We start from the raw sequence: 27,523 nt of genomic DNA, 5'->3' as shown, positions 1-27,523 counted from the left end.
GTGATTAACATGTGTGTGTTCTCTTTTTATTTGTTTCTTCAGAGAGATGCCATTCTATTTGTAGACCAAGGTTTCAATTGTTGGTTAGGTCTCTTAACATTATGAACAAAATCGCTGGTCTTTTCTTTTGTTGAACCATTTATTGTTTTTGATCAACTTTTCCGCTGCTGGTAAATATTGTATGTTGTCAAATACATTTGCTTACTGAACACTGCATTAGGAACAATATTTAAAAACAGCACTATGATTGCACTGACACATTCACTGACTTTTAACAAGAAGACACAAAGGATCACATTTAAAATGACTGCCTATTCTAAATCAGGGGTGTTGACACCATTCTATAAATCAAACCATGGAAGTTGGCAACAACAGGGCCTACAATGAGATGTCCAATTCTAACGTTAACACAAAACAACATGCTTTTGTCATTTGTCACCAACAGGGGATTTCCAGGAGGTCCAGATTGGGTTACTTTGTGACGATTCAGAGCTGTCATGGTCTGTGTTCAAATGAAATACAGTACATCATTCACCTAAATAGCCATCGAGTCAAATGTGAATGTGTACATTACAAAGATAGCTATTAATCTATTGCCTATTTTAAGAAGTCTTATGGGGACAGTGTTAAGGACATGCATTCTAAATCAATGACATACAAACACGATTCATAAAATATACACTTTTTCATAAAGCTCTTCATATAAGAATAAATATACTTAACAGCCATTTTTTCCACCACCACCACAATCATCCCCTCAGTCTTCACAAGTCAACAGACTGCTGGAGGTGGACCCGCCCTGCTCCTTCTCCTTTCCTCTGTCCCCCTCACTACCCTTCCCTCTTTCCATGTTGATCTGGGTGTCCAACATTGCTGCATCCAGGGAGGCCCAGTCGCTGCATCCACTGCCTTGCCAGGAGCAACGGGGTCCCTTCTCGCTCCCCGAACGCTGTTGCTGCTTCTTCTTCCCGGTGTTTCCATGACTGAGGATGTGTGAGCCGCTCTTCCTCTTCCAGCTGTGGCAGTAAGATAAGCTGATGCTGCTTTGATTGCCTGCAAAGAGACATGACACAAAAACACAAGACAGATGTGGGTGGGTGTTAAGCAGTCATGAGATTTGTGTTTGTCTATTTCTATTGCAGTTGTGTATCGGAGGTCTCTGTATGTTTGCATTTGTAAACAAGAGCAATCCGAGTTTTTTGACCTCCAGCAAGGGTTGACGTTGATAGTAAAGCAAGATCTAAAACGTTCATCTGAACAATAGGCCAAAGTCTACATTCATTGTAAATTTCATAAAAATCGGGTCATTGGTTTTTTGAGAAATGTCACTTTAGGTGTGAAAACAAAGATCCAGATCCGGATCATCCTGAAATTGTAATGGGGATGTCCCAGGACCAAGATCCACCTCTTGTGAAAATTTCAGAAAGATCCGCCCAGTAGTTTCTGAGAAATCTTGTCCACAGACAGACAAACAGACGGACAAATAAATAAATTAACGGACCCGATCGCATAACCTCCTTGCTGGAGGTAACAAGTGTGAAAATGAAGCTCCTTATTCTGTATGCTGATATTATATTGATGAATGCTTTCTCCAAAAAGGAGAGAGATGTGCAGAGGCTGATGGCACTTAACATTTCAAATAAATTGTTGTAGGAGGACTAAAAAATGAAAAGGGAGGTAGAATTATCGCGTGGAGAATATTTTGAGGAGCCCCTATAATTAATGCATATTCTGACACCTTAGTATTTCAGTGTTAACACACAAAATGAATATGCATTTGCACCAATAGATATGGATATCAGAAAACTGCAGAGGGATGTTTATGTCTAAAGGCCCCGTCACACCATAACGTTCTGGTCAAACTTCTCTGAATGTTCTAATCGTTCAATTTCGAGCGTTCTAGGGCGAGTTGGACACATCTGGCGTGTGACTAACGCATGACTTACGTGGGACTGACGCATGACTAGCGTGGGACTGACGCATGAGGAGCGTGTAACAGCGACCAAGTGAAGTGCCACTGGCGCGCAACAAACGATAAGTCAGACGAGCGTGTTGATCGTGTGAATAACGACAGAATAGCGTTTTGCTGGCGTGTGGATTTAATGGGAAAACGGGTATGAAACGCTGGAAAATCATAGCGGATTCAGTTGATCTAAACAGTGAACATCATGCCGCCAAGACGATGAAAAGGTGTGAGGGGGGCTTCTGCTACTAGCGCTGCTGCAACTAAAGATGATAAATGCTGCTCCATGTAAGAGGAATACAAAGCCTATTTCACTATGTCTTTGGACGAAATTTACTGTTAATATTACTGTGATTTATGAAATAACAGGTGTTATTTCTGGGGTTTTATGTTATTACAATAAATGATTTAAATTTGACACTGAATTTGTGTTTCTTAGTGTTCATTATTAGAAAACATCAACACATCCACACACATGGTCCTTGTCACAAGAGTCTTCATATTATATCCATCTGCCATGGAACAGCACCAGCTATAACAGTGCTCAGCTATGTTCAAGTTAAGTACATGTACTTCATGCTTGGCTCAAACAAGCATATATACCCTCCTTGGTCTTTCTGGATCCTCCATAGTGGGGGTTCCCTACGGTAGCCCAAAATCAACTGAATCCTGCTAAAAAATCATTGGTTTATATAGGGTAGACTGAGTACAGTTAAGGTGCCCATTTATTTCTAAAACATTGATGGTGACTGACCAAGGATTGAAAATACAGGCTATATCACAATCAAGCATTGTGTCTCAACAGTACCCTGCTGACCACCTCACACTTTTCGCTAGATTATGCAATGACCTTGCATGACATGATAGCATGGAATATGTAGATTTATAGTGCACAGAATAACGTTTGCAATGATGTTAGTTGAGTTTGTTGAGCACATATGATAATAACATATTAATTGTAGAAGGGACATGATAAAATCAAGATCTTCCCTTGATGAAAAAACTTTTGGCTAAATATCTTCGTACGAGAGATGGGTAAGGTGCTCAAATGCAAAGTGCTTCCACGAACGTTCTCCAGCATTTAAATTAAACGTTGAAGAACGCTGGTCTCCATGTAATGAGAACTTTTGTGCATGTTCAAAACTTTTTTTTAACCAGCGTTCTCCGACGATTACCGACGATTAGAAGCGTCATCAGCGTCCACAAAACGCTCTTCTGCCACTATACCAGTGACCATGGATGATACTGGCGACCATGGACGAACCAACGTTTCCTCTAAATTCATAGAACGTTGACCAGAACGTTATGGTGTGACTGGGCCTTAACACTCCTGCTGAGATAAAAAGACTTTAAAGATTCAGCAATGAAAAGTCTGGGCCTCGTTTCCCGATAACAACGTATCTTAACGCTCTACGTGGATTTTGGCGACATAGTAGACTCAGTAACACTTTCTATTTACGAGCGTTTCCCGAACATCATCTTAAAGTCAGGTGCACGAGCGCCACGTGCACGAGTTCTTAAGTATCTCTTAGGGTGGAGGTGTAAAAGGAATTAAGTGTTAAAGGAATTAATCATTAATAACCCTGTCTGTTTATAAGCTTAAAGCTTTGTATTAAACATTAGACACTCATGTGAAGAAACACTGAGTGGAAAACTACTGATACATGGGAATAGAAAAGTGCTGTGAATGTTTTCGTCCACGACCTTGGCGTTATCAGAGTGGCTTCATTCCATTGCTAACATGTGAGCAATAAAACGACTAAGCCAGCCAAGGGAGATCAGAGCTCTTCTAGGGACTTCCCCAAACAAGACCTCTCCTTTGACTGTCAAGGTTCATTTAAACGTTTGTTCTGCCTCACAGTGTGGTTTGTAATCTAAACTTAAATGTCTAGAAGAGGGATTTTTCCCTGACATAACTTGGTCCTTCGAGCCGGATCCCAACATATCGACGAACCGGGAGCGGGAATTCCAACGCATCGAAGACTGTGCACAGCCTCCTCACTAGGTGGTGGAGAAAAACCTGTAGAGTGAATTCTCTGCAGGTCGGTGTGGGGACGCCCGCCTCCCGGGACGAAGATTGACGGGATCCGACAAAAGAGAGCAACACACTGAGGGGTGAGTATAAGAAAGTAGTGTGCAGATAGGCTGCCGTAGGGGATCATTACAAGAGAATGCTAGCAAAGTACAAATAGTAAATATGGCCAGTTTCCTGTAGAGAAAGTCTAAGGAAAAGAGGCTTCGACTCCCCACTATTTGTGACTAAGAATTGTGTGTGTGTGTGTGTGTAGTAAAACAGTACAAATAGTAAATATGGCCAGTTTCCTGTAGAGAAAGTCTAAGGAAAAGAGGGTTCGACTCCCCACTATTTGTGACTAAGAATTGTGTGTGTGTGTGTGTGTGTGTGAAGAGGTTGACTGTGAGTTAAAACAAATGAAAAGCCTGTGAGGCCGGACCTCGGTCTAGAAGCTCGCTTCCCAGGCTCTTATTTGCCCTAAGAGGACGTCACAGTACAACCCCTTATTTGCAACAAAAGTAAAATGGGCAATTCGTGCACTAAACAGACTCCTATTTTGGAGCACGTAGGCGATGTAAAATGGATGAAAGGACATCACCCAAACCACTGTAAGTGGTTAGAGCGATGGGCAAAGAAACATGGGTTTACAGGAAAATTAACCATGGCGGATTGTGATAATAAAAACAATACTGCTTAAATAAAATAATACAAGTGCATAACGATTTGAGGATGAGGAGTTTGGCCTGATCAACCAAAAGTCTCTATCCAATGATTGAAATTGCCTAATAAAGCCGCAGGGGAGAGGTTGCAGGGATAAAAATGTATGTTTTCCAACACTGGATGCATACAGAAACTGTGATGATAACGGGAGTTCGTTACATGCACTGGGGAATTTCGTTTTTAAATGTAAAGTTGTTATAAAAAAATCGTGTGATTACACTAAAATACATGCTACGCAACAAAAAGAAGACGAAGACGTGTGGGAGTTTAGAGACCGTTTTGAGAAAACTTTCAAAGCTTACAGCGGACTGAAAGACAGCACACCAGATGAAAAAGCGATCTATGACCAACAACTAAAACAGGATTTACTGCAAAGTTTTAGACCAGAGATAAAGGGTTGGATCGAAAAACATTTCGTGACGTTTAGAAGTTCTGCAATGCCTGAATTCATGGAACAGGCTAAACACGCTGAGAAAACGGCTAAAAACAAAAAGCAAGACAAAGAAAAGAAAGATTCCAAACAATTAGTGGAAGCGTTTGTACACGCAGTAAGCGCCCCTGGTCGTGGTCGAGGCAGAGGCCGAGGCCGTGGCAGAGGAAGGGGCAGAGGAGGGAGTAGAGGACGCGGGCGAGCAGGCAGCAGTGGAGGAAAAGCGCATGACCAAAGTTACCACTCTAACAAAGAGGAGAACGATCGCAACAAATGTTACAAGTGTCAAGGCTACGGCCATTGGGCTAGAGATTGCCCAACCAAAGACGATACAAGTGGGCATTACGCAGACGACGAGTACACAGAGGAATGACCTCAAATAGGCCCTGGGGAAATGAGCGACGAGAATGAGGGTCTAGATGTGTGTGAGGAATTTTTAGACTTGGCTGAAATTTGTTTAAGCGAAAAACCAGAAAAAATGGTGTTCATAAATGGAGCACCGGTGCTGTTTTTATGCGACACAGGAGCGTGTAGAACAGTAATGAAAGATGTGGAAGGCTTAACAAAGTCAACTCAAGCTATTTTTGTAAAATCTGCAAATGGCCAAACTCAAAGACAGTATTTCAGCGAACCTGTTACCGTGTCACTCGACGAAACAGGGGACACAGTGCATGCACAAGTAATCATAGCTCCAAAATGTCCGTACAACTTATTAGGCAGAGACCTAATGACCAAGCTAAAAGTGGCTATTTTCCCGAACCTACAGGGAGGTATGGAAGCTCGACAATGCGACGAAGCTGACATACATCTCCTGGAAGGGCATAACACTCCAATTTACTCCTGGGTCCTAAAACCGTCGTGTCAGGACCCTGGAAAAACGTTAGAAACAATTCTAAGAAAAACCACAGACAGAATAAAACCTCTAGCAAAAGTTTTTGACAAAAACGAGTTGAAAATAACTCTGAGAACGAACTTAGGGCCCGATCACAAGTATGACGAATATGTACAGAAATTAGGGCCCACCAGAGTGACAGTAACTTATCTGTGCTGGAAAGATAAAAACTCGCATTGTCAAGTAACATTGCCGCCCCAAGTACAGAAACTGACAGCTTGGGAGCCTCCTCCGTACATGCAGCTGTCCGCCATACCAAACGAAAAGAGGAACAACTTAGACAAAGAAGCAAAGCGAGTGAAACAAATACGAGACTGGAATCCTGAAAAGGAAGGCGTGGAGAAAAGCACCACCACAGGGTGGAGACGAGTCAATCTAAATTACGTAATAACATGCACGCCAACCGTAAATGTTTAGAAATTTTACAAACAAGACAACAACAAGCATCACAAGCAGAAAAGAAACTATGGAAAAAACACGGCTATACAATGCAAGACAGAATCTATGTTAGTATGGAGGGAAAACCAATTCTACCAAAGTCTATGTATAAATGGGCTGCAATATTGAGCCATGGGTTGACACATGTCTCAACAGGAGGGATGTGTGGCCTGGTGCACCAATATTATACCACATATGGCTTTCACTCATACTCAAAAAAATTTGTTTGCAATGTGAAACATGCATACGGCATAACCCGAAGGGTGGGGCACGCCCTGACAAGGGACAGTTCCCCACCCCGCCTCATCCGTTTCATACTATCCACATGGATTTTATACAACTAACAAAACAACAGGGGCTAGAAAACGTTTTAGTCATAATTGATGCTTTCTCAAAGTGGGTTGAACTATTGCCTTGTTCAAGCCCAGATTCAGCAACCGTTGCGAAAGCACTTTGTAGGCGAATAATACCGACGTTTGGCATACCCCGAGTAATACGAAGTGATAATGGATCGCATTTTGTAAACCAAACAATTGACAAAATAGCTCAACACCTACACAATGACCTAAAACACCACACTGCGTACCACCCCCAGTCAGCAGGGCTGGTGGAAAGGCATAATGGTACAGTGAAACTCAAACTAGTCAAAGCAATGAAAGAGACAGGATTAATGTGGCCTGAGTGCTTAGACATAGTCCAATTGAGCATGAGAATAACCCCAGTGGGACCACACAGGTTAACACCGTTTGAAGTACTGTATGGAAGGCCATATACACTGCCTGACTTTGATCAAAGCAAACATTCACCTGACGATGAGTCTTCTTTAGTGGATTACTTAAAGAAGGTGCTGCAAAGAAAAGAAGTGTTGGCTGCAAGTACTGTTCCTTCTCTCTCTGTGTCCCCACAGGCAAAGCCAGTCAGTCCAGGAGACTGGGTGTTCATAAAGGCTGTGAAACGAAAGTGCTGGAGATCCCCCCGTTGGGGAGGCCCCCACCAAGTACTCCTCACCACACCCACAGCCGTTAAAGTAAAAGGACGCTCCACGTGGGTCCATCTCTCTCACTGCAAACTACGTCCGACGCTGCAGGAGCCACTTGTGGAAACAGAGTAAGCCCGGTTACAAAGGGAGGTCACTGTTTTAGAGGTGGCTTGTCTCAACCCGGTGAAGAAAACCAACCCTGTTTTCACAACTAGGGCACCTGTGACCATGGCCAACGCAAGACTCAACAGAACCCGAGTGGGGCTTTTTAGCCTAGGAATCGTATGTATATGTGTTCTAACCTATCTCAGAATGTGCGCTCCACAACAGGAGCACCGGGACAGACGATGGATAGCGCTGACCTCGCTGAATGGCACAACAGGCACAGTCTACCATCTCAACTCCTGGTACCGTTATGTTCATGGTCTAGCAAAAGGATTGAATAGGTCTGACTGTTATGTGTGCACAAGAATGCCTGTGTCCTCCCATTACCCTAGACTCACGATAATACCGTTGTCTAAAAGACAGAGTGAGTGTGTGGCTGTTGTCTCGTCTGATGAACCCCTCTATGCAAACCTTTCTGAGGTACTAATGGCCCGAGGTAACGATACTAACAGCACTGTAGTTGCCCCTTGTGCAGACACCCACCCACTGACGGCTGTTCCCGTAGATGGGGTGATATCACCTTACGCTGAAGTCACCCCAGGGACAGTGTTTCCTCTTTGCTTCAAAGGAAGTGGAAACTATTCGATTGGCGCTGTTCCTCCTCACATGTGTAACTACACAGCCTATTGTGCAAATGATACTACCTGTTACAAATCAGTGCACGGGCTAAAGTGTTGGGGATGGACCGGGGGTCTGCCAAGTCAAAATGGCACAGTTCACCTCTTAACTGGTGGAGGGGAAGACATATTTTGGTTATGTGGTCACCAGCTATATGATGGCCTGCCTCTCCATTGGGAAGGAGTGTGTGCACCGGTGTTGGTTAGTGACCATACCGTAGTGATATCTCATAGGCAGGGACGGACTGGCCATCGGGCATACCGGGCGTTTGCCCGCTGGGCCGGGGTGCAATATGGGCCGATGGTCCCGAATTTTAATTTTTTAATTTTTTTCCCCATATAATGGTCTGACCGGCTGGCCCACGAAATTAGTTCATCAGCGGCCCTACTGACACTGGGCTGGCCCAATCACATCCCCTGGGCTGACCCAACACAAACCCCTTTCGATTTGGACCTGCCTACATAATGCATTAGGACGGTAAACAGCGTGGCCCATGGCCTTGACATGCTTGACACGCGCACGCTAGTCTGCGGCCCATTGGCCGTCTTCTTGAGTGACTAGGGTCTCGTCCAATCATATCAGCAAACACCTTCTACCTTTAGCTAAACTTTGCCATCAGCTCCCGTGGATGACAGTGCTGGTGGCTACAGCCAGGGAGATACGATACAACGACCTACGGTAAGCTTACTGATCATGAATTAAAACGTCTCTAAAATATGTTTGACTTAGAACCTATGTTCTATGGCCAAGTTCGTTTGCATAGCTAAATACAAGACAAGTCTGTAGCTGTTGCTAGCCCTCAGCCTACTGTACTCTGAAACAGCCAGCCGTTAGCCTACACTCTATGTTGTGTGTTTGAGTGGTGCGCGGTGCCATGTCAATTGTTCCGAAAGCCCAGTATTCCCAAACCCTGGTATTCCGAAAATATGCCAATTTGTCCAGATACCGAATTATGATAGCCCGTTATACGCTCCAGTTTTCCCGTCCCCCCCGAAGTTCAGGGGCGTAGTTCAAACGTTAATGCCACCTCATCAAGCGCGTTTCCTACAGGAGGAAATAGACTCCCTTCTAGAAAAGGAGACGAGAACAGGGGGTTCTTCAGTCGCTATTTTCATGGAAAATATCGACCGATCTTATACCTCCGTATTCTGAACAAAGCTTTAAAGTGTATGATGTGTATTGCATTTAGATTAATTAAGACCACCACCTTAACACACAAACTCTTGTTGAACTCATACAGTAGTAGGTTCAGTGACGTGCGGTGAGACAGCTGTCTTCTGGAGCTTCTGCGAGCCCGTGAATCAATGTTTCGTTGGAATCATGATGTAACGTTGTTGTAGCGGGAATACAGCAATGCTATTTGTATTTTCTAATTGGCAGGTCATATGTATGATTCTAGACTTCGCTAAGCACTGAAGCGACTGAAACGGTGAATTTTGATCACATTCAGCGAAGTTAACAGGTAAAACGGGAGAAAAATAGGGCGTCTTTAGGCCGTCCTGCCTAAAAGTAGGGCGTCCCGTTTCTTCTTATTTTTTAGTAGACTATAGGGCAGACGCCCTGCTAGCTATAAGCCTGGTTGGTGTAGACATTCGAGATTAAAAAGGTGTGTTATCGAATTTAGTGGGCCGGTCTGGTTCAAAATGCCCAGGCCGCCATTTGTCCCAGTCCGCCCCTGCTCATAGGCCAAGGACAGGTGGGCGTAAGAGACGAGACATTAGGCCACATGACTCAATCTGGGGCACTGACGTGCCCGATGCTTACAAGTTGTGGGGGGATGGCACCAAAGTTACTCTGTCACTGTTTCCCTGGGCGGGGGTAGGAAAGCTCATGTTACGTATGGAAACACTCAATTACACGTTTGGAACCTTTGTCAATGCCTCCATCATGGAAAATGAAGCCCAGAACAGAGAAATTGAGAGCCTTCGCTTTATGGTTTTGCAGGATCGATTTGTTCTTGATCTGGTCACTGCTCCCGCAGGAGGGGTTTGTGCCCTTATAAATGAAACTTGTTGTACATACATACCAGATGAGATTAATGCACATGCTATAACCGATGCGCTTGCTAAAATGAAACAAGTTAGTGCAGCAGAGACCCAGGACTTCGTAACCAAGCAAAGCTCAGGCTCATGGGATTGGCTGAACTGGTTCCGTTCTGGTAGCTGGCTAATCATAGTACTTAAAGCATGTACACCTTTTGTGGTGCTGTTAATTCTACTGTGTGCCTGCCTTGGTTGTTTGAAAGTCTGTGTACAGGCTCTGGTGAAACGGACCATGACTGCCATCTTCTTGGAGGAAGAAGTAGCGGCCCTCTTGGGTGACAACGACGAGGACGATGCTATTTGACGAGACAAAGGAAAATCTTCACTGAAAACTTTGTATTCTGATGTTTTGCATCTGTATGGTTATTAGTATGATTAACAGGAGGGAAATGTAAAAGGAATTAAGTGTTAAAGGAATTAATCATTAATAACCCTGTCTGTTTATAAGCTTAAAGCTTTGTATTAAACATAAGACACTCATGTGAAGAAACACTGAGTGGAAAACTACTGATACATGGGAATAGAAAAGTGCTGTGAATGTTTTCGTCCACGACCTTGGCGTTATCAGAGTGGCTTCATTCCATTGCTAACATGTGAGCAATAAAACGACTAAGCCAGCCAAGGGAGATCAGAGCTCTTCTAGGGACTTCCCCAAACAAGACCTCTCCTTTGACTGTCAAGGTTCATTTAAACGTTTGTTCTGCCTCACAGTGTGGTTTGTAATCTAAACTTAAATGTCTAGAAGAGGGATTTTTCCCTGACAGGAGGTCGCCTGTTCATCGATGTCAGTGGCTACGGCCGAACACCACCCGTGGGATTATCCCTTACCCACTAGTGCTATATTGCTTAAGTATCTTACTGGGTTACTGGGTCTCACTATGTGTGGGTATCACTGTATATCAATCACTGTGTACCTTACCTCCAGAATCACTCCTCTCTCTTCCTCTTCTGCTAGTCCTCTCTCTTTCCAAGCCTCTCCCACAGAACATGTAGTACACATCCGCCCTGAACTCACGGTTCATGATCTGGTAGATGAAGGGATTGACCATGCAGTGAGATTTGGCGAATAAAGCCGGGATCAGCGTCATCTCCGGACGCAGGCTGGAAACGGCCCGTACGCTTTGGGCTCCCAGGGCAGCACCAGAGCCCAACACTGAATTGGAACCCGGCCTGAAGTTGGAATTCACGGTACTGTTGCTCCACATGTCCAGTGAGTCTGATGGTGAGATGGTGCTGTAATTTTCCAAGGAGGTCCAGTTGATAAGCGAGGGGAAGGCGAGGAAGTCCCCCAGCTTGGGGGTTACGTGTCCAGTCATTCCAGCTCCAGCTCTCAGGATCCCTGGATCTTCTCCCGGTTCTTCCTTGGCTGTTAGTGCAGAGTAGAGAGAAACGATAGCGTACGGCATCCAGGCTAGGAGAAAAGATGAACAGACCACTGCAGCAATCTGTAATGGAAGATGATTTTGTATTTGTTTGTGTTCATCGATCAAGAGAATATTGTATGTAGTCACTACTCACTCAAATTGTGGCCATAGAGGACAACAAATATTATACTTGGGTTGGCTATTAGCTATTGACCTTTCACAAAGTCCAGCCACCCTTGGTTACTGTTACTACGCCTGTCAAGCTTTTCAGAGCACAGTGGGGCATGATTTACCGAGGTTTCAATTGAAACAGCTTTTACTGTTTTCAGTTCCATGTCGAATTTTATACCCTGGGGGATCTAATGTTCCGGCCAAGATAAGATTCATCATAAGACAAAAGATGTTTTGTTCTGTCTCTTAGGTTGGGGATTTTCTCTGTTTTCTGCATACAAATGATAATTGATAATTTGATTTCAGTGGTTTCTTGGTCAGAAAATGAGTATGAGGGCAACAGGATTGTCTTACTCCCACTCGTGACTTGTATCAGGGCATTAATGCCTTATAAACACCCCAAAACCATGGTCTTTAAATATAATACACTAAATATATTGTAGTGTATTGTATTGTAATACAACAAAACATTACATTATACTACACCACATTACAACACAACACACTACAAGCTTGAATACACTACACTACACTACACTACACTACACTACACTACACTACACTACACTACACTACACTACACTACACTACACTACAACACAACACAACACAACACAACACAACACAACACAACACAACACAACACACTACACACTACACTACAACACAACACACTACAACCTTCAATACACCACATAACATTCCAGCACAGCACAATACAACACAGTTCACTAAACTACACTACAACTCTACACTACACAACACTACACTACACTACACTACAGACCAATACAATACAATGCAGTGAAGTACAATACAATATAGATCCAAGCACAAAGTGAGAGACATGAACATGTGAAAAATGTCACCTTTGTGAGCCTTAAGTCCTTGCTGCTGTGTGTGACTGTTGATGAGGGAATGGATGCCAGAGTGCGGTTTGAACGATACACCTAAACAAGATGCACATCAGCATGTTACTGCATTCCTGAGATGACACATCACATAAAATCACATAAATGATGTACCATCTTTCAAATTTACCTGCTAGTTTTTAACCAAGTTTACCTGCTAGTTATTAGCCAAGTTTACCTAGCTATTTTTGCAGTATCAGCATATACTGTACGTAGGTATATACAGTATATATAAGTCTAGCCAGAAGTGGTCTTCATTGAAGAGTTGCAGCCAAAAAGCTTTACCCCGAAATGGAAACAAGGCCAAGTGACTCGACTAAGCACAAAAACAAAAACTGGCAGCAGGTGCTCTGGACTGATGAGTCAAAACATTTTAATATCTGGCTGTAGAAGAAGGCAGTTTGTTCGCAAAAGGGCTGGAGAGCGATACAATAATGAGTTTCAGCAGGCAACAGTCAAGCATGGTGGAGGTTCCTGCAAGTTTAGGGCTGCATTTCTGCAAGTGGGGTTGGAGATTTGGTCAGGATTAATGGTGTCCTGAATGCTGAGAAATACAGGCAGATACTTATCCATCATGCAATACCATCAGGGAGGCGTATGATTGGCACCAAATGTATTCTGCAGCAGGACAACAACCCCAAACATACAGCCAATGTCATAACTATCTTCAGCATAAAGAAGAACAGAAAGTCCTGGAAGTGATGGTATGGCCCCCACAGAGCCCTGATCTCAACATCATCGAGTCTGTCTGGGATAACATGAAGAGACAGAAGGATTTGAGGAAGCCTACATCCACAGAAGATCTGTGGTTAGTTCACCAAGATGTTTGGAACAACTTACCAGCCGAGTTTCTTCAAAAACTGTGTGCAAGTGTATCTGGAAGAATTTGTGCTATTTTGAAGGCAAAGGGTGGTCACACCAAATATGAATTAAATTTACATTTCTCCTCTGTTCATTCACTGCATTTTGTTAATTGATGAAGAATTGATACAAATAAACTGTAAACACTTATGTGTATGTACACACACAGATAAATGGTTCCCCCCACCCCATTCCATTCATTCTCATTTGATCCACCACCAGGCTCCCTTCGCCAAACTGAGCTCTCTTTCTTGTTATGATACATTGTTTGCCACATGGTAGTTTCAGAATACATTTTTTGCATCGCAAAACATTGTCCCTTACCGTCACCATGATGGCAATGTAGGAGGTGATGATGATGAAGGTAGGTACTCCGAAACAGAGAAACAGGATGAGAAAGATGTAGATCCTGTCATTGAGAGAGGACTTCATCCTCCACCTGTTGGGATATATGGGTGTTTGGACAAGCACCAAAGTTAGTTGGTGGTACAGCTGTTAAGACATCTATTATAATCCAACTGACTACAGAATAGGTAGTGATCTACTACAGATTCCAATATGTTTCATTTCCTACATTGTATGAGGTCAGACCACCATTCCTGCCCAGCCCATTGGTCAGGAAACAGCACTGTGTGCAGTTTTCACTTAAAGGGAAACTTTAGGTTAAACTCCTATTTTTAAAATGTGTGGGTCCAAACATGTTTCTACAGTTTCTGTAGTTTTTCAGTTTTTCTCTGTTCCTAAAACAATTTTTTTCAAAGCATGCCTCGGTTTCTCTTAGCTCTAAACACAAATCCCAAAACCACTCACACAAAATGCAAAACCCTTTATATCTCCTGCAAAATGCCACTTTGGTTTCAAAACACTATTATGTCACCTCAAAGTGAGTAGACATTCTAAGCATTGATTGAACACTGATGTGCTCAATGGAAAACACTACTATGAAATGGGAAAACACTAGTATGAAGGCCTTATCAGAAGTATTATGCCTTTTCATCTCCAGTGCTACTGTACGCTTTCTCCTGTTGTAAAATATTGTAACTGTATAATGTTTTAACTCAAATATAAAACAACTCACAAACAGTAACGACTTACAGTAAAGATTTCTTTTTTTTTCAAAAGTGCTGTAGCCTTTACATCAGAGCAAACACAACCGAATGTGCAGATGTTTTACAGTTTTTCTCCGTTGCTAAAACTCAATTTTTCAAAGCATGCCTCGGTTTCTCTGAACACTAAACCCAAGTGCCAACTCCCTAAACCAATTCTGCTAAACTATAAGCACAATTCTCTGCTTTAGACACAGATTTCAATTGTCAGCCGCACTTTCTTCAAAACACAACACACAATTCTCTGCTTTAGACACAGATTTCATTTGTTAACCACACTTTCTACAAAATACTAAACACCATTCTCTCTACTTTGCACAGTTTATCAATGCCAACACCTCCTTGATTTCAGACAGAACACACTGCTATTCAAATGACAAAACTTCCATTTCCAAAGCTGTTGTGCAATTTGAAATCAAAACTTTAGCTCCTAGTTTGGAGAACAATTTATGGCAACATTGAAGTGAGAGGTGATCAGAGAGGCAGAGGAGTGAGAGTAAGACGAGGAGGAGGAGAAAAATGATGAAGAGGAAGAGCAAGACGGAGAGCCATTACTGTATCTCTGATGAGATTCAGGCCAATGTGTTCAACCATGTGGTCAACATGGGTTTGACCATGCAGGAGGCTGGCAAGGCTGGCCAGAGGGTTCAACCAAACATAAGCCGCTTCTCAGTTGCACCGATTCTCCGGACATTCAGAATAGAGAATGGGTAAGAACACTACTATGACAGTAAAACACTAGTTTGAATGCCTTATCAGGAGCATAGTATCCTTGTATTTAGAATATTTTACATTGTACTGTATTTGTAAAAATACAGTATAAACAAATACAAAGTGCAACCATTGATGACCAAGACATATTCCTCAATACAGTGAGCCTAGCCACAGTGGACCATGTTCTAAGGCAGAACGCCTTGAGAATGAAGCAGGTGTACAGGGTGCCTTTTGACAGAAACTCTGATAGAGTCAAACAATTACAGTATGATATGACTATGTGCAAGTAAGTCATATACGTTTCCACAACTGATTACGTCCTATCAGCACAGAAACATTACTGTACTGTATTGTAATCCAATCAAATGTTCAAATCAAACTGTATTTTCAGATGTTTCACAACACAACAAATGTCGATATTGTCTTGAGCAAGAACAGGATGCAGTCTAGTTTTTTTGTCCTTTTATTATTTTACATTTTTCTTTCATTTTTGAGTTAAAACATTATACAGTTACAATATTTTACAACAGGAGAAAGCATACAGTAACACTGGAGATGAAAAGCCATAATACTCATGATAAGGCCTTCATACTAGTGTTTTCCCATTTCATAGTAGTGTTTTCCATTGAGCACATCACTGTTCAATCAATGCTTAGAATGTCTACTCAAATAATGGTCTGTGTTTGTTGTTTGAAAACAAAATGCCCTTTTGAGGTGATATAATAGTGTTTTGAAACCAAAGTGTCATTTTGCAAGAGATATAAAGGGTTTTGCATTTTGTGTGAGTGGTTTTGGGATTTGTGTTTAGAGCTAAGAGAAACCGAGGCATGCTTTGAAAAAATGTGTTTTAGGAACAGAGAAAAACTGTAAAGAGAACAAACAATAGGATATTGATTCAGTCAACAAAAAAAAGAAAGAAAAATGTAAAATAAAAAAGGACAAAAAAACTAGACTGCATCCTGTTCTTGCTCAAGACAATATCGACAATTGTTGTGTTGTGAAACATCTGAAAATACAGTAACATTTGATTGGATTACAATACAGTACAGTAATGTTTCAGTGCTGATTGGACGTAATCAGTTGTGGAAACGTATATGACTTACTTGCACATAGTCATATCATACTGTAATTGTTTGACTCTATCAGAGTTTCTGTCAAAAGGCACCCTGTACACCTGCTTCATTCTCGAGGTGTTCTGCCTTAGAACATGGTCCACTGTGGCTAGGATCACTGTATTGATGTTTAGGAATATGTCTTGGTCATCAATGGTTGCACTTTGTATTTGTTTACGTATCATTTTACAAATACAGTACAATGTAAAATACTCTAAATACAAGAATACGATGCTCCTGATAAGGCATTCAAACTAGTGTTTTACTGTCATAGTAGTGTTTCTTACCCATTCTCTCTTCTGAATGTCCGGAGAATCGGTGCAACTGAGAAGCGGCTTAGGTTTGGTTGAACCCTCTGTTGACCACATGGTTGAACACATTGGCCTGAATCTCATCAGAGATACAGTAACGGCTCTCCGTCTTGCTCTTCCTCTTCATAATTTTCCTCCTCCTCCTCCTCTTACTCTCACTCCTCTGCCTCTCTGATCACCTCTCACTTCAATGTTGCCATAAATTGTTCTCCAAACTAGGAGCTAAAGTTTTGACAGCTCTGGAAATGGAAGTTTTGTCATTTGAATAGCAGTGTGTTCTGTCTGAAAGGTTTTGGCATTGATAAACTGTGCAAAATAGAGAGGATGGTGTTTAGTATTTTGTAGAAAGTGTGGTTAACAAATTAAATCTGTGTCTAAAGCAGAGAATTGTGCTCATAGTTTAGCAGAATTGGTTTAGGGAGTTGGCAGTTGGGTTTAGTGTTCAGAGAAACCGAGGCATGCTTTGAAAAATTGAGTTTTAGCAACGGAGAAAAACTGTAAGTTTCAGTAACAGTAATTTAGTAGTTTCAGTAGTTTCTTTACAGTAACTGAGGTAAACAGACATTGGCGTGTACGTATTTGTGGAGATCCTTTCCTTGTTGTCAGACATTTATAATTACTTTCTGAGCACTTGCGGGAAAATTGTTAAGCCATTTTGAAGTTGCAGGTAATTGTGTTCTAACTCAATAATGGACCGATTAATTGTCCTTCGTAAAAGTTTGGACCCAAGAAGATCTAAAAATAGTTTGAAAGTTTTCCTTTCAGACATTTGCTCTTTTCCCATTGGCATGTGATATGTCAGAATGAGAGGGAAATTAGGGGAACGGAATGTGTGCTTGGAGCTATTCAAAAGCTTTCAGAGAACTAAGAGAAAGATCTGTGTGGTATTGAATGCCTATTGTACCAGTTAATTGTGCAGGCTGTTGCATATGGTTCTGGCCCATAGCTTCCAAACCCCAAGACAGGAAGTAATCCCCAGAATAAGGTATAGATCCACACAAGCGCGATGGCATAAGATGCATGTCTCCTTTCAATCCATTGGCCTGAGACAGAGGAAGAGAGATAAGTAGCATCACCAACCCAGCCAAATCACATCCGTCTTAGTGTTTCCTACTGTGACATTACCATCATATAAAGATAAGTATTTATGCAGACTTTTAATTCAAAATTGATAGGGACAGGTCATCATTGAATTCAATTATTCAAATGACCAACGTGTCAACATACAATAATACAGACTTTGCTCAAAGGTACATACATGACTTTTCAATCATAATTAATTCACTGCTTCCCACACTGAAACTCTGTGAAGCACACTATTAACATCAGACCTGGCATTGACTTGGTACATTCATTATCTGTCACAGGGTTAATGATAGTGTCAGCTCAGGTAATTAAGAGTTTATCTTATTGCTCCATACTACGCACAGGTGACAAGATAATGAAATCAGTGCATTTCATTGTGATATAATAACCAGGGCAACAAAGGTAATCTCTATCCCTATGGTGATGTTAGAAAATACACGCAATACATGATGGGAGATAGAAACCAAGGTAACAAAGGAAGATGGGGGGAAGCATTTTATGCTTAAGAAAGCGGAAAGATCAGATGAATTGCAAAGGATATTTGACCATTAATGTGAAAATTGGAGAGAAACCTGTTGATGATTCAACCCAAAAAATATGAACAAACCATTGAAATCATCATTGTTTGAAGAGCGCAAAAGCTACTCAAACTTCCTTTATTTAAAATGATATAAATTATTTCTGTCCAAACTGAAAGATTTGAGAAGAGATCTCAGAAAAATTATATGGAACCTTTGCCATATAATTAACCTTTTTTAGGAAGTATAAAAAAATGTGTCTGTGAGACAAAAGGGCCGCTGATGATTCATTCACATTTAAGCCTCTTACCATACTGGATGCTGCAGATCTTGAAAGCGCGGTCTAGAGAGATAAGGCAGGTGGTGATCATAGATCCAATGCCAAACACAAAGCCTTGCACCCCGTAGAACAGACACCCAGCCTCACCGAACACCCAGGCATGCGACAGGCTATCACAGAGACCAAAGAGAACTGGATGATTCACACATCATAATGAATAAAGCAAATTTAACCACTTTAAAATCATTATTACTATTTAATTGTTCACTACTACTCTTCTGGTAGTGGTACTATTACAATGACTACTAATGAGACAGATGCACATCCTTATACATTTAAAAACACTATATGAGTAATGGACAGCAAGTGATACGTATTCTTTAGTAATACATTAAAATTGGTAAACTAGGTAAAATCGCTGTACTACAAGGAGAATATATATAAATGCGTTCTTGCAGTATTTCTATATGCAGGATGACGCAGAACTTGATTTGCAGTTCCACTCCACAATGCAGAACCACTTAAGGTCAGCTTTTCTCCTGAGTCTGTGCTGCCCTGCAGTAAGGCCCCCCAGTTCTCTTTGATTTGGCCACTCAGCCGTGAAAAGGAACCCTGCTGGGCGTCTGATTACGGGAACCGGTTTGATTTGAAACAACGTACTAATGTTGCTAGTGCTGCTGAAAGCATCCCCCTATGGGTGATCTTCACACAGTGCCAATATACAGTATGTCATGATATCAATTTAAGCAAGAAAGATTATATATTCCGTGTAAGTGTTCCATTTGGAATTCTAGCTACAATTATAGAAACAAAATCAAATTTGAGATCAAATCTGAGAAATTTCAGACTAAAACATTTGTTTAAAAGTTATGTTTGGCATGGTTGACAGAAGTATTGCTAGAGCATTATATCATAGTAGACTTTTTCGTTCATTCTGATACATATGTTTCTTTACAAATTCTTGCACATATACACATGTTGTGAGAGAGACAAATCTTCTCACCCACCTGGAAGTTATAAAGAAGGGTGCACCAAAAAGACTGTAGCCAAAATCACACACCGCCAGGTTTATGGTCATCAGCTCGTGAGGCTTGAGTTTCTTTCTCTTTCGCCCATAAACCAGCAAAACCACTCCATTACCCATCACTGACACCACGCCTAGGAGAGACAGAGGTATGGGGGTTTATTATACATGATTCAATTCAATTTGATCTATAAAGCGCCAGTAACAAATACAATTGTCCCCAGGTGCTTTACAGAGCCCCAAGCCTGAACTCCCTAGCCTAGAGCAAGCACAAAGGCAAGTATACATGGTTATACAAGGGGATTAGTTAGTATTAGTTATTAACACATTACCTTAAGTCTGTTTAGAGTGCAAACTTTTTGAATGCATCAAAAACCAGCAAGTCTCTTGTGTAGAGCATACACGTATATGCAGAGTGGCAACTGGCAGTGTGCAAATGAGTGACAAATGGTTGAAGAAGCTTCCCACTGCAAAGTAGGAAGGTGTGGCTGGCCACAAGCCACTCTCACTGTGATGAAAGGAGGCAAGTTTTTTAACTGTGGCCGAAGCAAACTCACTGAAGTACATCTCCTGCTAGTTTAATTCCAAAATGGTTATTTTATTGCACCAAGCTGACCCAAGAGGTGACCTAACAAGCCAAGTCCAAAGAGGGATGCTGCTGCTGTGGGGAGCAGGTCAAACATCACACACCATTGCCTAGCTCCAAAGCCCAGTCCCCCAGCTCCAGCCTAGCCAGCTCCATGACTACGACGTGGAAGGCATCCTTGCAGGGCCATAGTGGACACAGGGTCCGTCATCTCCCTGGTCCTCCCCAGAACGCTGCCTGGGACAACTTAGCCGAGACGGTGGGGCCAAGAGTCTACCACGCTCTGCATCGCCACGGTCATGGGAAAGTGGCCGCAAACGTGTTTAAGGGGTAATACGTCTGTATGCTGAGAGCCAGCTCGAGAGAGAGTCAGGTGTTCACTGATCCTTTTTATCCTCCACACCTCCCCAGGTATGGGTAATCAGTCAATCAAGCAATCGTCCGTCCCCACTGTTGCATGCAGGCCATTACATCATCTGAAGGGGTGCCGGGGGTCGTAACACTGGTAGAGTGGTCAACCGCCAGTTCTGTCTGGCAGACATCCAAGATCCATGCCTCATTGGGCTGGACCTGCCAGGTGGGAGGCTGCAGTTGATTTGCCCGGAGTCAGGAGACTATGCAAAGAGAGTGCTTGACTGAAAAAAAAAGATGGTGGACCAAACTCCATAGATGGTCATGAAAGCTTCCGAGAAATAGACATACAATCTTAAACCCCGTTACTGTAACCAACAATTACTTCTCAGGTGATTTGCAAGGTGTCTGAGTCAACTATATAACGTTGGCACATTAGCAAGGTAACTGCCCCCGAATTAGTCAGCAAAGTTACACAACTCTCAGTCATTCATAGTGGCGTGACTGGTTGTTGACCTCTGGTTGTTGACCTGTCAATCTCGCTGTAAACTTCTGTGTTATCACCACACCCCCAAATGTCAGGCAAGCCCACCATCAAGCGCTGACACAACACATACAGGTAAATGGGCTATTGGGTCCTCATTCATGGAGTCTGCCATGTTTCTACAGCAGCCCAAAATGGCACTAGCCTTCCTTACTTTTATGGCACCTGATGCTTGGAAAGGGAGAAGTGTTCAGTAAGGTTGCAATCTGCAGCCTCACTGCTAAATGCCACTAATTCCTGCATACTGTACCTTTTTTGGATTCAGTCAATTGAATGTTTATATGTTTATGTATAGAGTGCCAACCATTGCTTGGAAATTATTTGCACAGATGCAAGGGATAGGGTTATTTCATAGCATTATGATGATCTATTTTTATAGATTTGTATCCATAATGTATTTTTTATTTTTTATTTTAAGCTCTGTGGGTTGAAATTACTTAATAATTGTGTGTTATCAAGGGAAGGATGTCAATGCACTGTATGACTATGTTGTGATCACTTGACATTCTATCTGTAAGTATTTTTGTCTATATCCGTGACCTTTGCTTACATCTGTGGTACTGGGTGGGTCAATCCAAGTTCTACCCAGTCCGTAGCACTCTGACTGGGGTGCTTTACAGTATTGAACAGTATAACTGAATATTGTATCTTCCTTTTTGTCTTTTGCAGCTTAGCTTCATCATAGAATCATGTAAGATCTTAATAAAACAAGGTAGGCTACAGCTACACCTACACCTGCTAAGTTTGTATTCTTTGTTCCGTGGTTGTGTTTCAATATTCCAGCCCAGCTAGGGTTCGATTACTGGTGTTCTCATGCTAATAGAAATTGTTGAAAAAGAAGATTGGCTCATTTTGTTGGCACAATCTTTTTTATAGTCCTGTGCATGATTAGGAACAGGATTTAATAACACCATCTCCGTGCATGACAGTTATCCCTTTTCTTTTAATATCATGTTCCAAAACTATTAACAATGTCACAACTGAATACAAGGCAAGAATATGTCGTCGCGTAAAGCGAATGTCTAATACCAAGCAAACTTCACCTCGGCAGTCAATCCATCACACACTGGCCAAACGATTGGGACATTAAGCAGTGGCAGTGGTAGAGATAGACTGTGCATAACCATATAGGCTACCTACCATCATAAGGAAGCTCGAGGAAACGGAAACAAGATGCAATTTATCATCACGCTTATTTATGCAATTTTTCTGCACGTATGTAGTAGCTAAATATGAAAAAATGCAGCGTCTCGGGAAAAAAAAGCGGTAAATTGCTGATTTAGCGTTGAATTCGCAAATCTCAGAATCGCTACAAACTGGATGGACTGATTGAGCAGCCTCATGACAACTTCTCCACCATTTAGCAAGCCATAGAATGCAAACATGTTATAAATCTTGATAATGCTTCGAGACACAAGAAGTCACAAGGCTCTATCTAACACAAAGCTTCCACTTGTTTTTACAAGAGAGAGAAAGAGAACACGAAGAGAGAATGTGAGGGATCTATCCCATGCTTAGAGCAGAGGAAAAAAAGGATTGCCTGGGGGGCAGAGATGACTGAGAATGAACAGCACAGATGCACAGACCTCTGGCTGATTCCTGAAATCCTGGTTCATCTCGGTGGGTGGACACAGTGGTGCAAATCGGCTTTCATTGATTGTTTTTGGGTCCGAACCCCATCATCATCATGTCGATCAATACATATTACATAATCTTTACATAAACCCGCACATTGTGATTCCAATGCAAATCCACCACTGAAATGAAACATTATTAGACACGGAGAAGCGTGACAGTAGAAATGACAGGACACATTTTACTTTTCAGTCACCAAATCATATATTGAAACTTTTCACACCAGTGGCCAGGATAGGGTAATCCTTTCATAAGCTCTGTTTCATTTTCTTTGTATTTGTAAAGGTTCACGGTTGCAGTGAGCGATTACACTACACTGGCATGCGGTGAAATGTAGTGTCCAATGAAGTGTGTCTCAGAATGAGGTACCGTAGTTCTACCTGTTGGACTCACCTGTGGTGATGAGAAATATGGCCACAGCAAGGTCTGCAGAGTGGGACAGCTGTGAGTGAAAGAAAGGAGGAATTGAAGAGGGTACGGAGACAGTCCCTCTCCATGTACCATTCTCTCCCACTGACATTAACTAAGAGAGAAAAAGAATGAGAGAGAGAAAGAGGGAAAGTGAAAAAGAAAACAGAGAAAGCATGGTCTGTATGACCAGGTTAAATGCTGAGAGAAAGTGAAAAATAAATTCATGCAAACTTACCTTGAGAGGCAAGAATAAAGTCCTGATCAAGCAAGAGGCTCCTTCATCGGAGCTGAGTAAGCACTGTGGCAGCTGTTCTTACCTTAGTTCATTTAAAGTCCCAGGGAGAATGCAGGCATCGAAGACCAGCCAGGTTCCCCAAAGACAGCCAAGAGCAGTTTATCTCACTGTTCTTGCCTTTGCTCTGTCTTTTTCTCCTCTTCTTTGGCGAGGCTGTCCTTATCTGCTAGTGTCAGGACAGAAGTGTTTTGCTCTTATTTCTTTCCCTTTTTTCTTCTTTTTTATATATTAACTTAAGCTGCTGTAGAAATGTTTTCCCCTGTCACGAGTAAATCAACTTCCCTGACAATCTGGTAAGGAGATGACCAGTGAGAGAGCCGGCACGCACGAAAGGGAGAATTATTGGACTGAGCTTTGTCAACCTTTTTGACCTCCCGCCTCCCTGATTGTACTCCCCCTCCTTCTCTCTCTCTCTCTCTCTCTCTCTCTCTCTCTCTCTCTTTTTGTCTAAGAGACACCTCCTCTATCCTCCCATCCACTCTTTTGCTTTTCGTCTGTGAACAATTGCGTGCTCCACCCCTGCCATCACATTATGATGTACATATGGTGGGTGGATGATGTCACGAAGGAGGGAGGGAGAGACAGAATAGTAATAAGAGCAATGACATCCTAGCGACACACATCTTGTTGGCCAACAGATTAAGATTAATGTAGGTCCGAGTTCAGGGACTTAATCTCCATAGTGCACCATTTACAGTGAAGAGGTCAGAAAGGCTCAGAGAGAGAGAGGAAGGGAAAAGAGAGAGAGAGAGGAGTAGGATGAGAGAGAAATACATAGACAACTGACTGACAGAGAAACAGACAGATAGAAAGATGGATAGAAAGAGAGAGAGGGAGAGGGAGAGAGAAAGAAATCATAATTTTTAAATATATATATAAAAAACAGCTCAACTAATCCTCAATCCCCACTCTTATTAAAGGAATTGAGGAGAGAAGCTTAAAACACTACTAACACACTCACTCAATCACTCAAACACACACACACACACAGTCACTCACTCACTCTAATATACATACACACACACACACATAGATAAGACAGACCATTTATCTGAGTTGAGGGATTGTTTGCGCGATGTGTTAATGTGTATCTGAACACCAGACCAAGTTCATTGATATTCACAATCTGATTCATTTCTATGGGCTGACCAGCCTTTTGCAGTTCCAGATAAACTGTATTCTGAAAATTCTAAAGAGGACTTCACGCGAAAGGCTTAATGTAACACTAATGCCACAACTTTTATAACACTGCGACAAGGTGAATTTTCTCCCCTTTTCACAATGACTTGCTGGAGAGGAGTTGGGCGCTAATGTGGGGTGGACTCCCCCATCACAATGGTTAGGTCTGGGCTCCCCGGGGTCAATGGTTGGTCCTAATTGATAGACCAATGGGCTGCCCTATTTAAAGGGAGTCTCATTCCATGAGGAGAGGGTGGAGAGACAGGCATGAGAGGCCAGACAGGCAGGCATGAGAGGCAGGCATGAGAGGCATGAGAGGCAGGCATGAGAGGCAGGCATGAGAGGCCAGAGAGACAGGCATGAGAGGCTGGAGAGACAGGTATGAGAGGCCGGAAAAGGGAGTAAGAGCAAAAAACACTTCCCTGCTGTGAGGTTAAGTTTGATGTGTCTAGATGTGTGAATACAGTTTTGTGCTTAATTTCTGTGCATAGATTCTGTGCCTAGCTTCGGTGCATACATGTGTATAATTTCAGTGTACAACACAACTAGACACATCCCCCACAACTACACAACTTGACACATGCCTTACAGCTACACAACTGGACACATCCCTTATAGCTACACAACTGGACACATCCCTTACAGCTACACAACTGGACACATCCCTTACAGCTACACAATTGGACACATCCCTTACAGCTGCACAACTGGACACATCCCTTACAGCTACACAACTGTTAAACTGTATAAGATTGAGTATATTCCAATTATAATTTTTACTATGAAGATCACATTGTTTGTACAGCAGTATGGTAAACATTAAAAAGTTAGACGTCATAAACACCGTATGACAGAGGATTTGCTTTTTCTATCAGAGTCTGACCTACATACAGTTCACCAGCACCACTACCATCATTATCTGAATATGCATCAGTGCTAATATGATAAAGCCAACAGACTATACACACAGGTCCTGCATGCCATGTCAATAACATTGACTGGCATATTTCATAAAGGTTCATATGGTAATAGCCCTGCCATTGTCAGGTTGAGTTATTCATGCAGCATTGCCTAATGGATGCAGTATCGAACTGAACCGTCCAGTGGGCGCTAAGGGAATCTTTCAGATTGTGTAAGAGGACAGGAGAAAAAAAGAAAACAAAAAAAGTTTGTTGTCACATAGACATTGCTCGACTGAAGAAAGTTGAAGAAAGTTGAGAGAGAGTGGGTCGTACAGAAGAAAAAAGAATCCAACAAAAGTATAGAAGAGAAAATCAACACAGAACAGGAGAGAGAAGTGCGTTTTAACACTGTAAAATCCAGCCCTCCTTCAGTCTTTCTCTTGAAACTGAAGGGGAGTGATAGGGAGCATGGAATTTAGCATGACTGATTTCAAATGCTGTTTAATTTAAACAAAAAATACACGTTATTCTTTATCTCAATGATTTATCCATTGTTTTTGAATGCCTGTCTTCATTTGTCTGGGAATTCCCCGCCCCTTCACTGCATTTCATTTGCTCAGCTGCCCCCTTCAGAGGCTAAATCAAATTGGCCGGAGAAGAGGGGCGGGACTTCCCAGACTATGTCTTCATGGGTTAAAGTAAAGAATCTTTGAATAAAAGAGAAGTAGACTTACTCAATTTAAATGAATGCTGATGCAATAAAGATGCCAGCAAGAGGATAATACTGCAAAACATGTCATATCTTTGCTCAAAAGCCAATGGTATTGAATTTGCTCTTTTTTTTAAATGTTTTTGTAAATTCTGAAATCTCTTTGTTATCTGAGATTTGTACACACACAAGAAAATGTATTTCAGCCGGGACCAATTTTTCAAAATGTTAAACCCAGCCAGTGTGTCTCGTCACTGAATGGAAAAACAGTCTGAACGATATGGCATCTTTATTGAAGGTTCTTACAGTCTCCTCAGCTGCAGAGACACTGAGGAGGAATGTTAATTGTTTAGGTAAGGAAGAGTGTAAAACCCATGCTGGGCTGCCATCACTATTTGCATTTTCAAGCCACCACTCAGCTCACTTATTACACTGTAGTAAAGGAATGTTGCAAATGTTTACAAGTATGTGTTAGAATGTAATGAGCCAAACTTGAAGAACAGCCTGGAACACATATTCAGGATTCAGGAGTATTAACATTCACACATATTCAGGAGTTTATTTCAGTGTGGAGACACCCTCTAGTCATGTTGTAAGACAGTAAGAAGGTGTTGGCATTTACACTATTCAGTCAGGTAGAGAATATGGGGTAGTGGTGATAAGACCACACCCTATAGGGTTCACGGTAGGAAGGAGGTTACCTTGGGGGAAGGAATTAAAATGTTAAAGGAGAACCTGAATCCCCACATTAGCCATTTGAATGCTAATGAGTCAGGTTTTACTAAGACAAAGACAAAGACAGGGTGACTACAAGGGCATGGGTTACAGAGTAAATGATGCAAAAAATAATGTAAGCACTCAGTTCATGTCTGACACAACAAGAAAACAACAATATCTATGCATGTCCTCACTGGTCCCATGGTACTAAGCTTCACAGCCTAAGAGAAAAGGGTATTTGTCTGTCACTCTGGTTGCTTATTGGGTCATTTATACCAAGTAGCCACAGGCCTGGGCTGTTATCGGTGGATGGCCTTCACAAAGAATCTAGGTTAAAAAACAGCTTGTGTGTTAAATGGACTTTTACCAGTTCTTTATGTAAGTGTGCATCTGTAAGTGTGCAGCCCCAGCTTTCCTACAAGACAAGCTAACACAGCTGAGTGTGCCTGAGCCCACCTGCAGTTGGATCTCTGAC

The 27,523-nt window shown here is 42.1% G+C and overlaps 1 protein-coding gene across 1 annotated transcript; it reads right to left on the bottom strand.

Moving 5' to 3' along the window:
• Nucleotides 1-757: 757 nt before the first annotated feature.
• opn9 (opsin 9) lies at nt 758-23,355 on the bottom strand (the record flags this gene model as incomplete). Its single annotated transcript, XM_080857398.1, has 9 exons — nt 758-1,053; nt 10,474-10,557; nt 11,181-11,706; nt 12,666-12,746; nt 13,893-14,007; nt 17,716-17,854; nt 18,726-18,865; nt 19,703-19,853; nt 23,229-23,355. 9 exons carry the CDS (start codon nt 23,353-23,355, stop codon nt 758-760), a joined length of 1,659 nt encoding a protein of 552 aa, XP_080713524.1.
• Between the last annotated feature and the right edge of the window lie 4,168 nt (nt 23,356-27,523).

Source organism: Sprattus sprattus (assembly GCF_963457725.1).
Source record: "Sprattus sprattus genome assembly, chromosome: 19".
NCBI classification, from domain to species: domain Eukaryota; kingdom Metazoa; phylum Chordata; class Actinopteri; order Clupeiformes; family Clupeidae; genus Sprattus; species Sprattus sprattus.
Note: the sequence above shows the minus strand (reverse complement) of the source record. Positions and strands in the feature narration are given on the sequence as shown.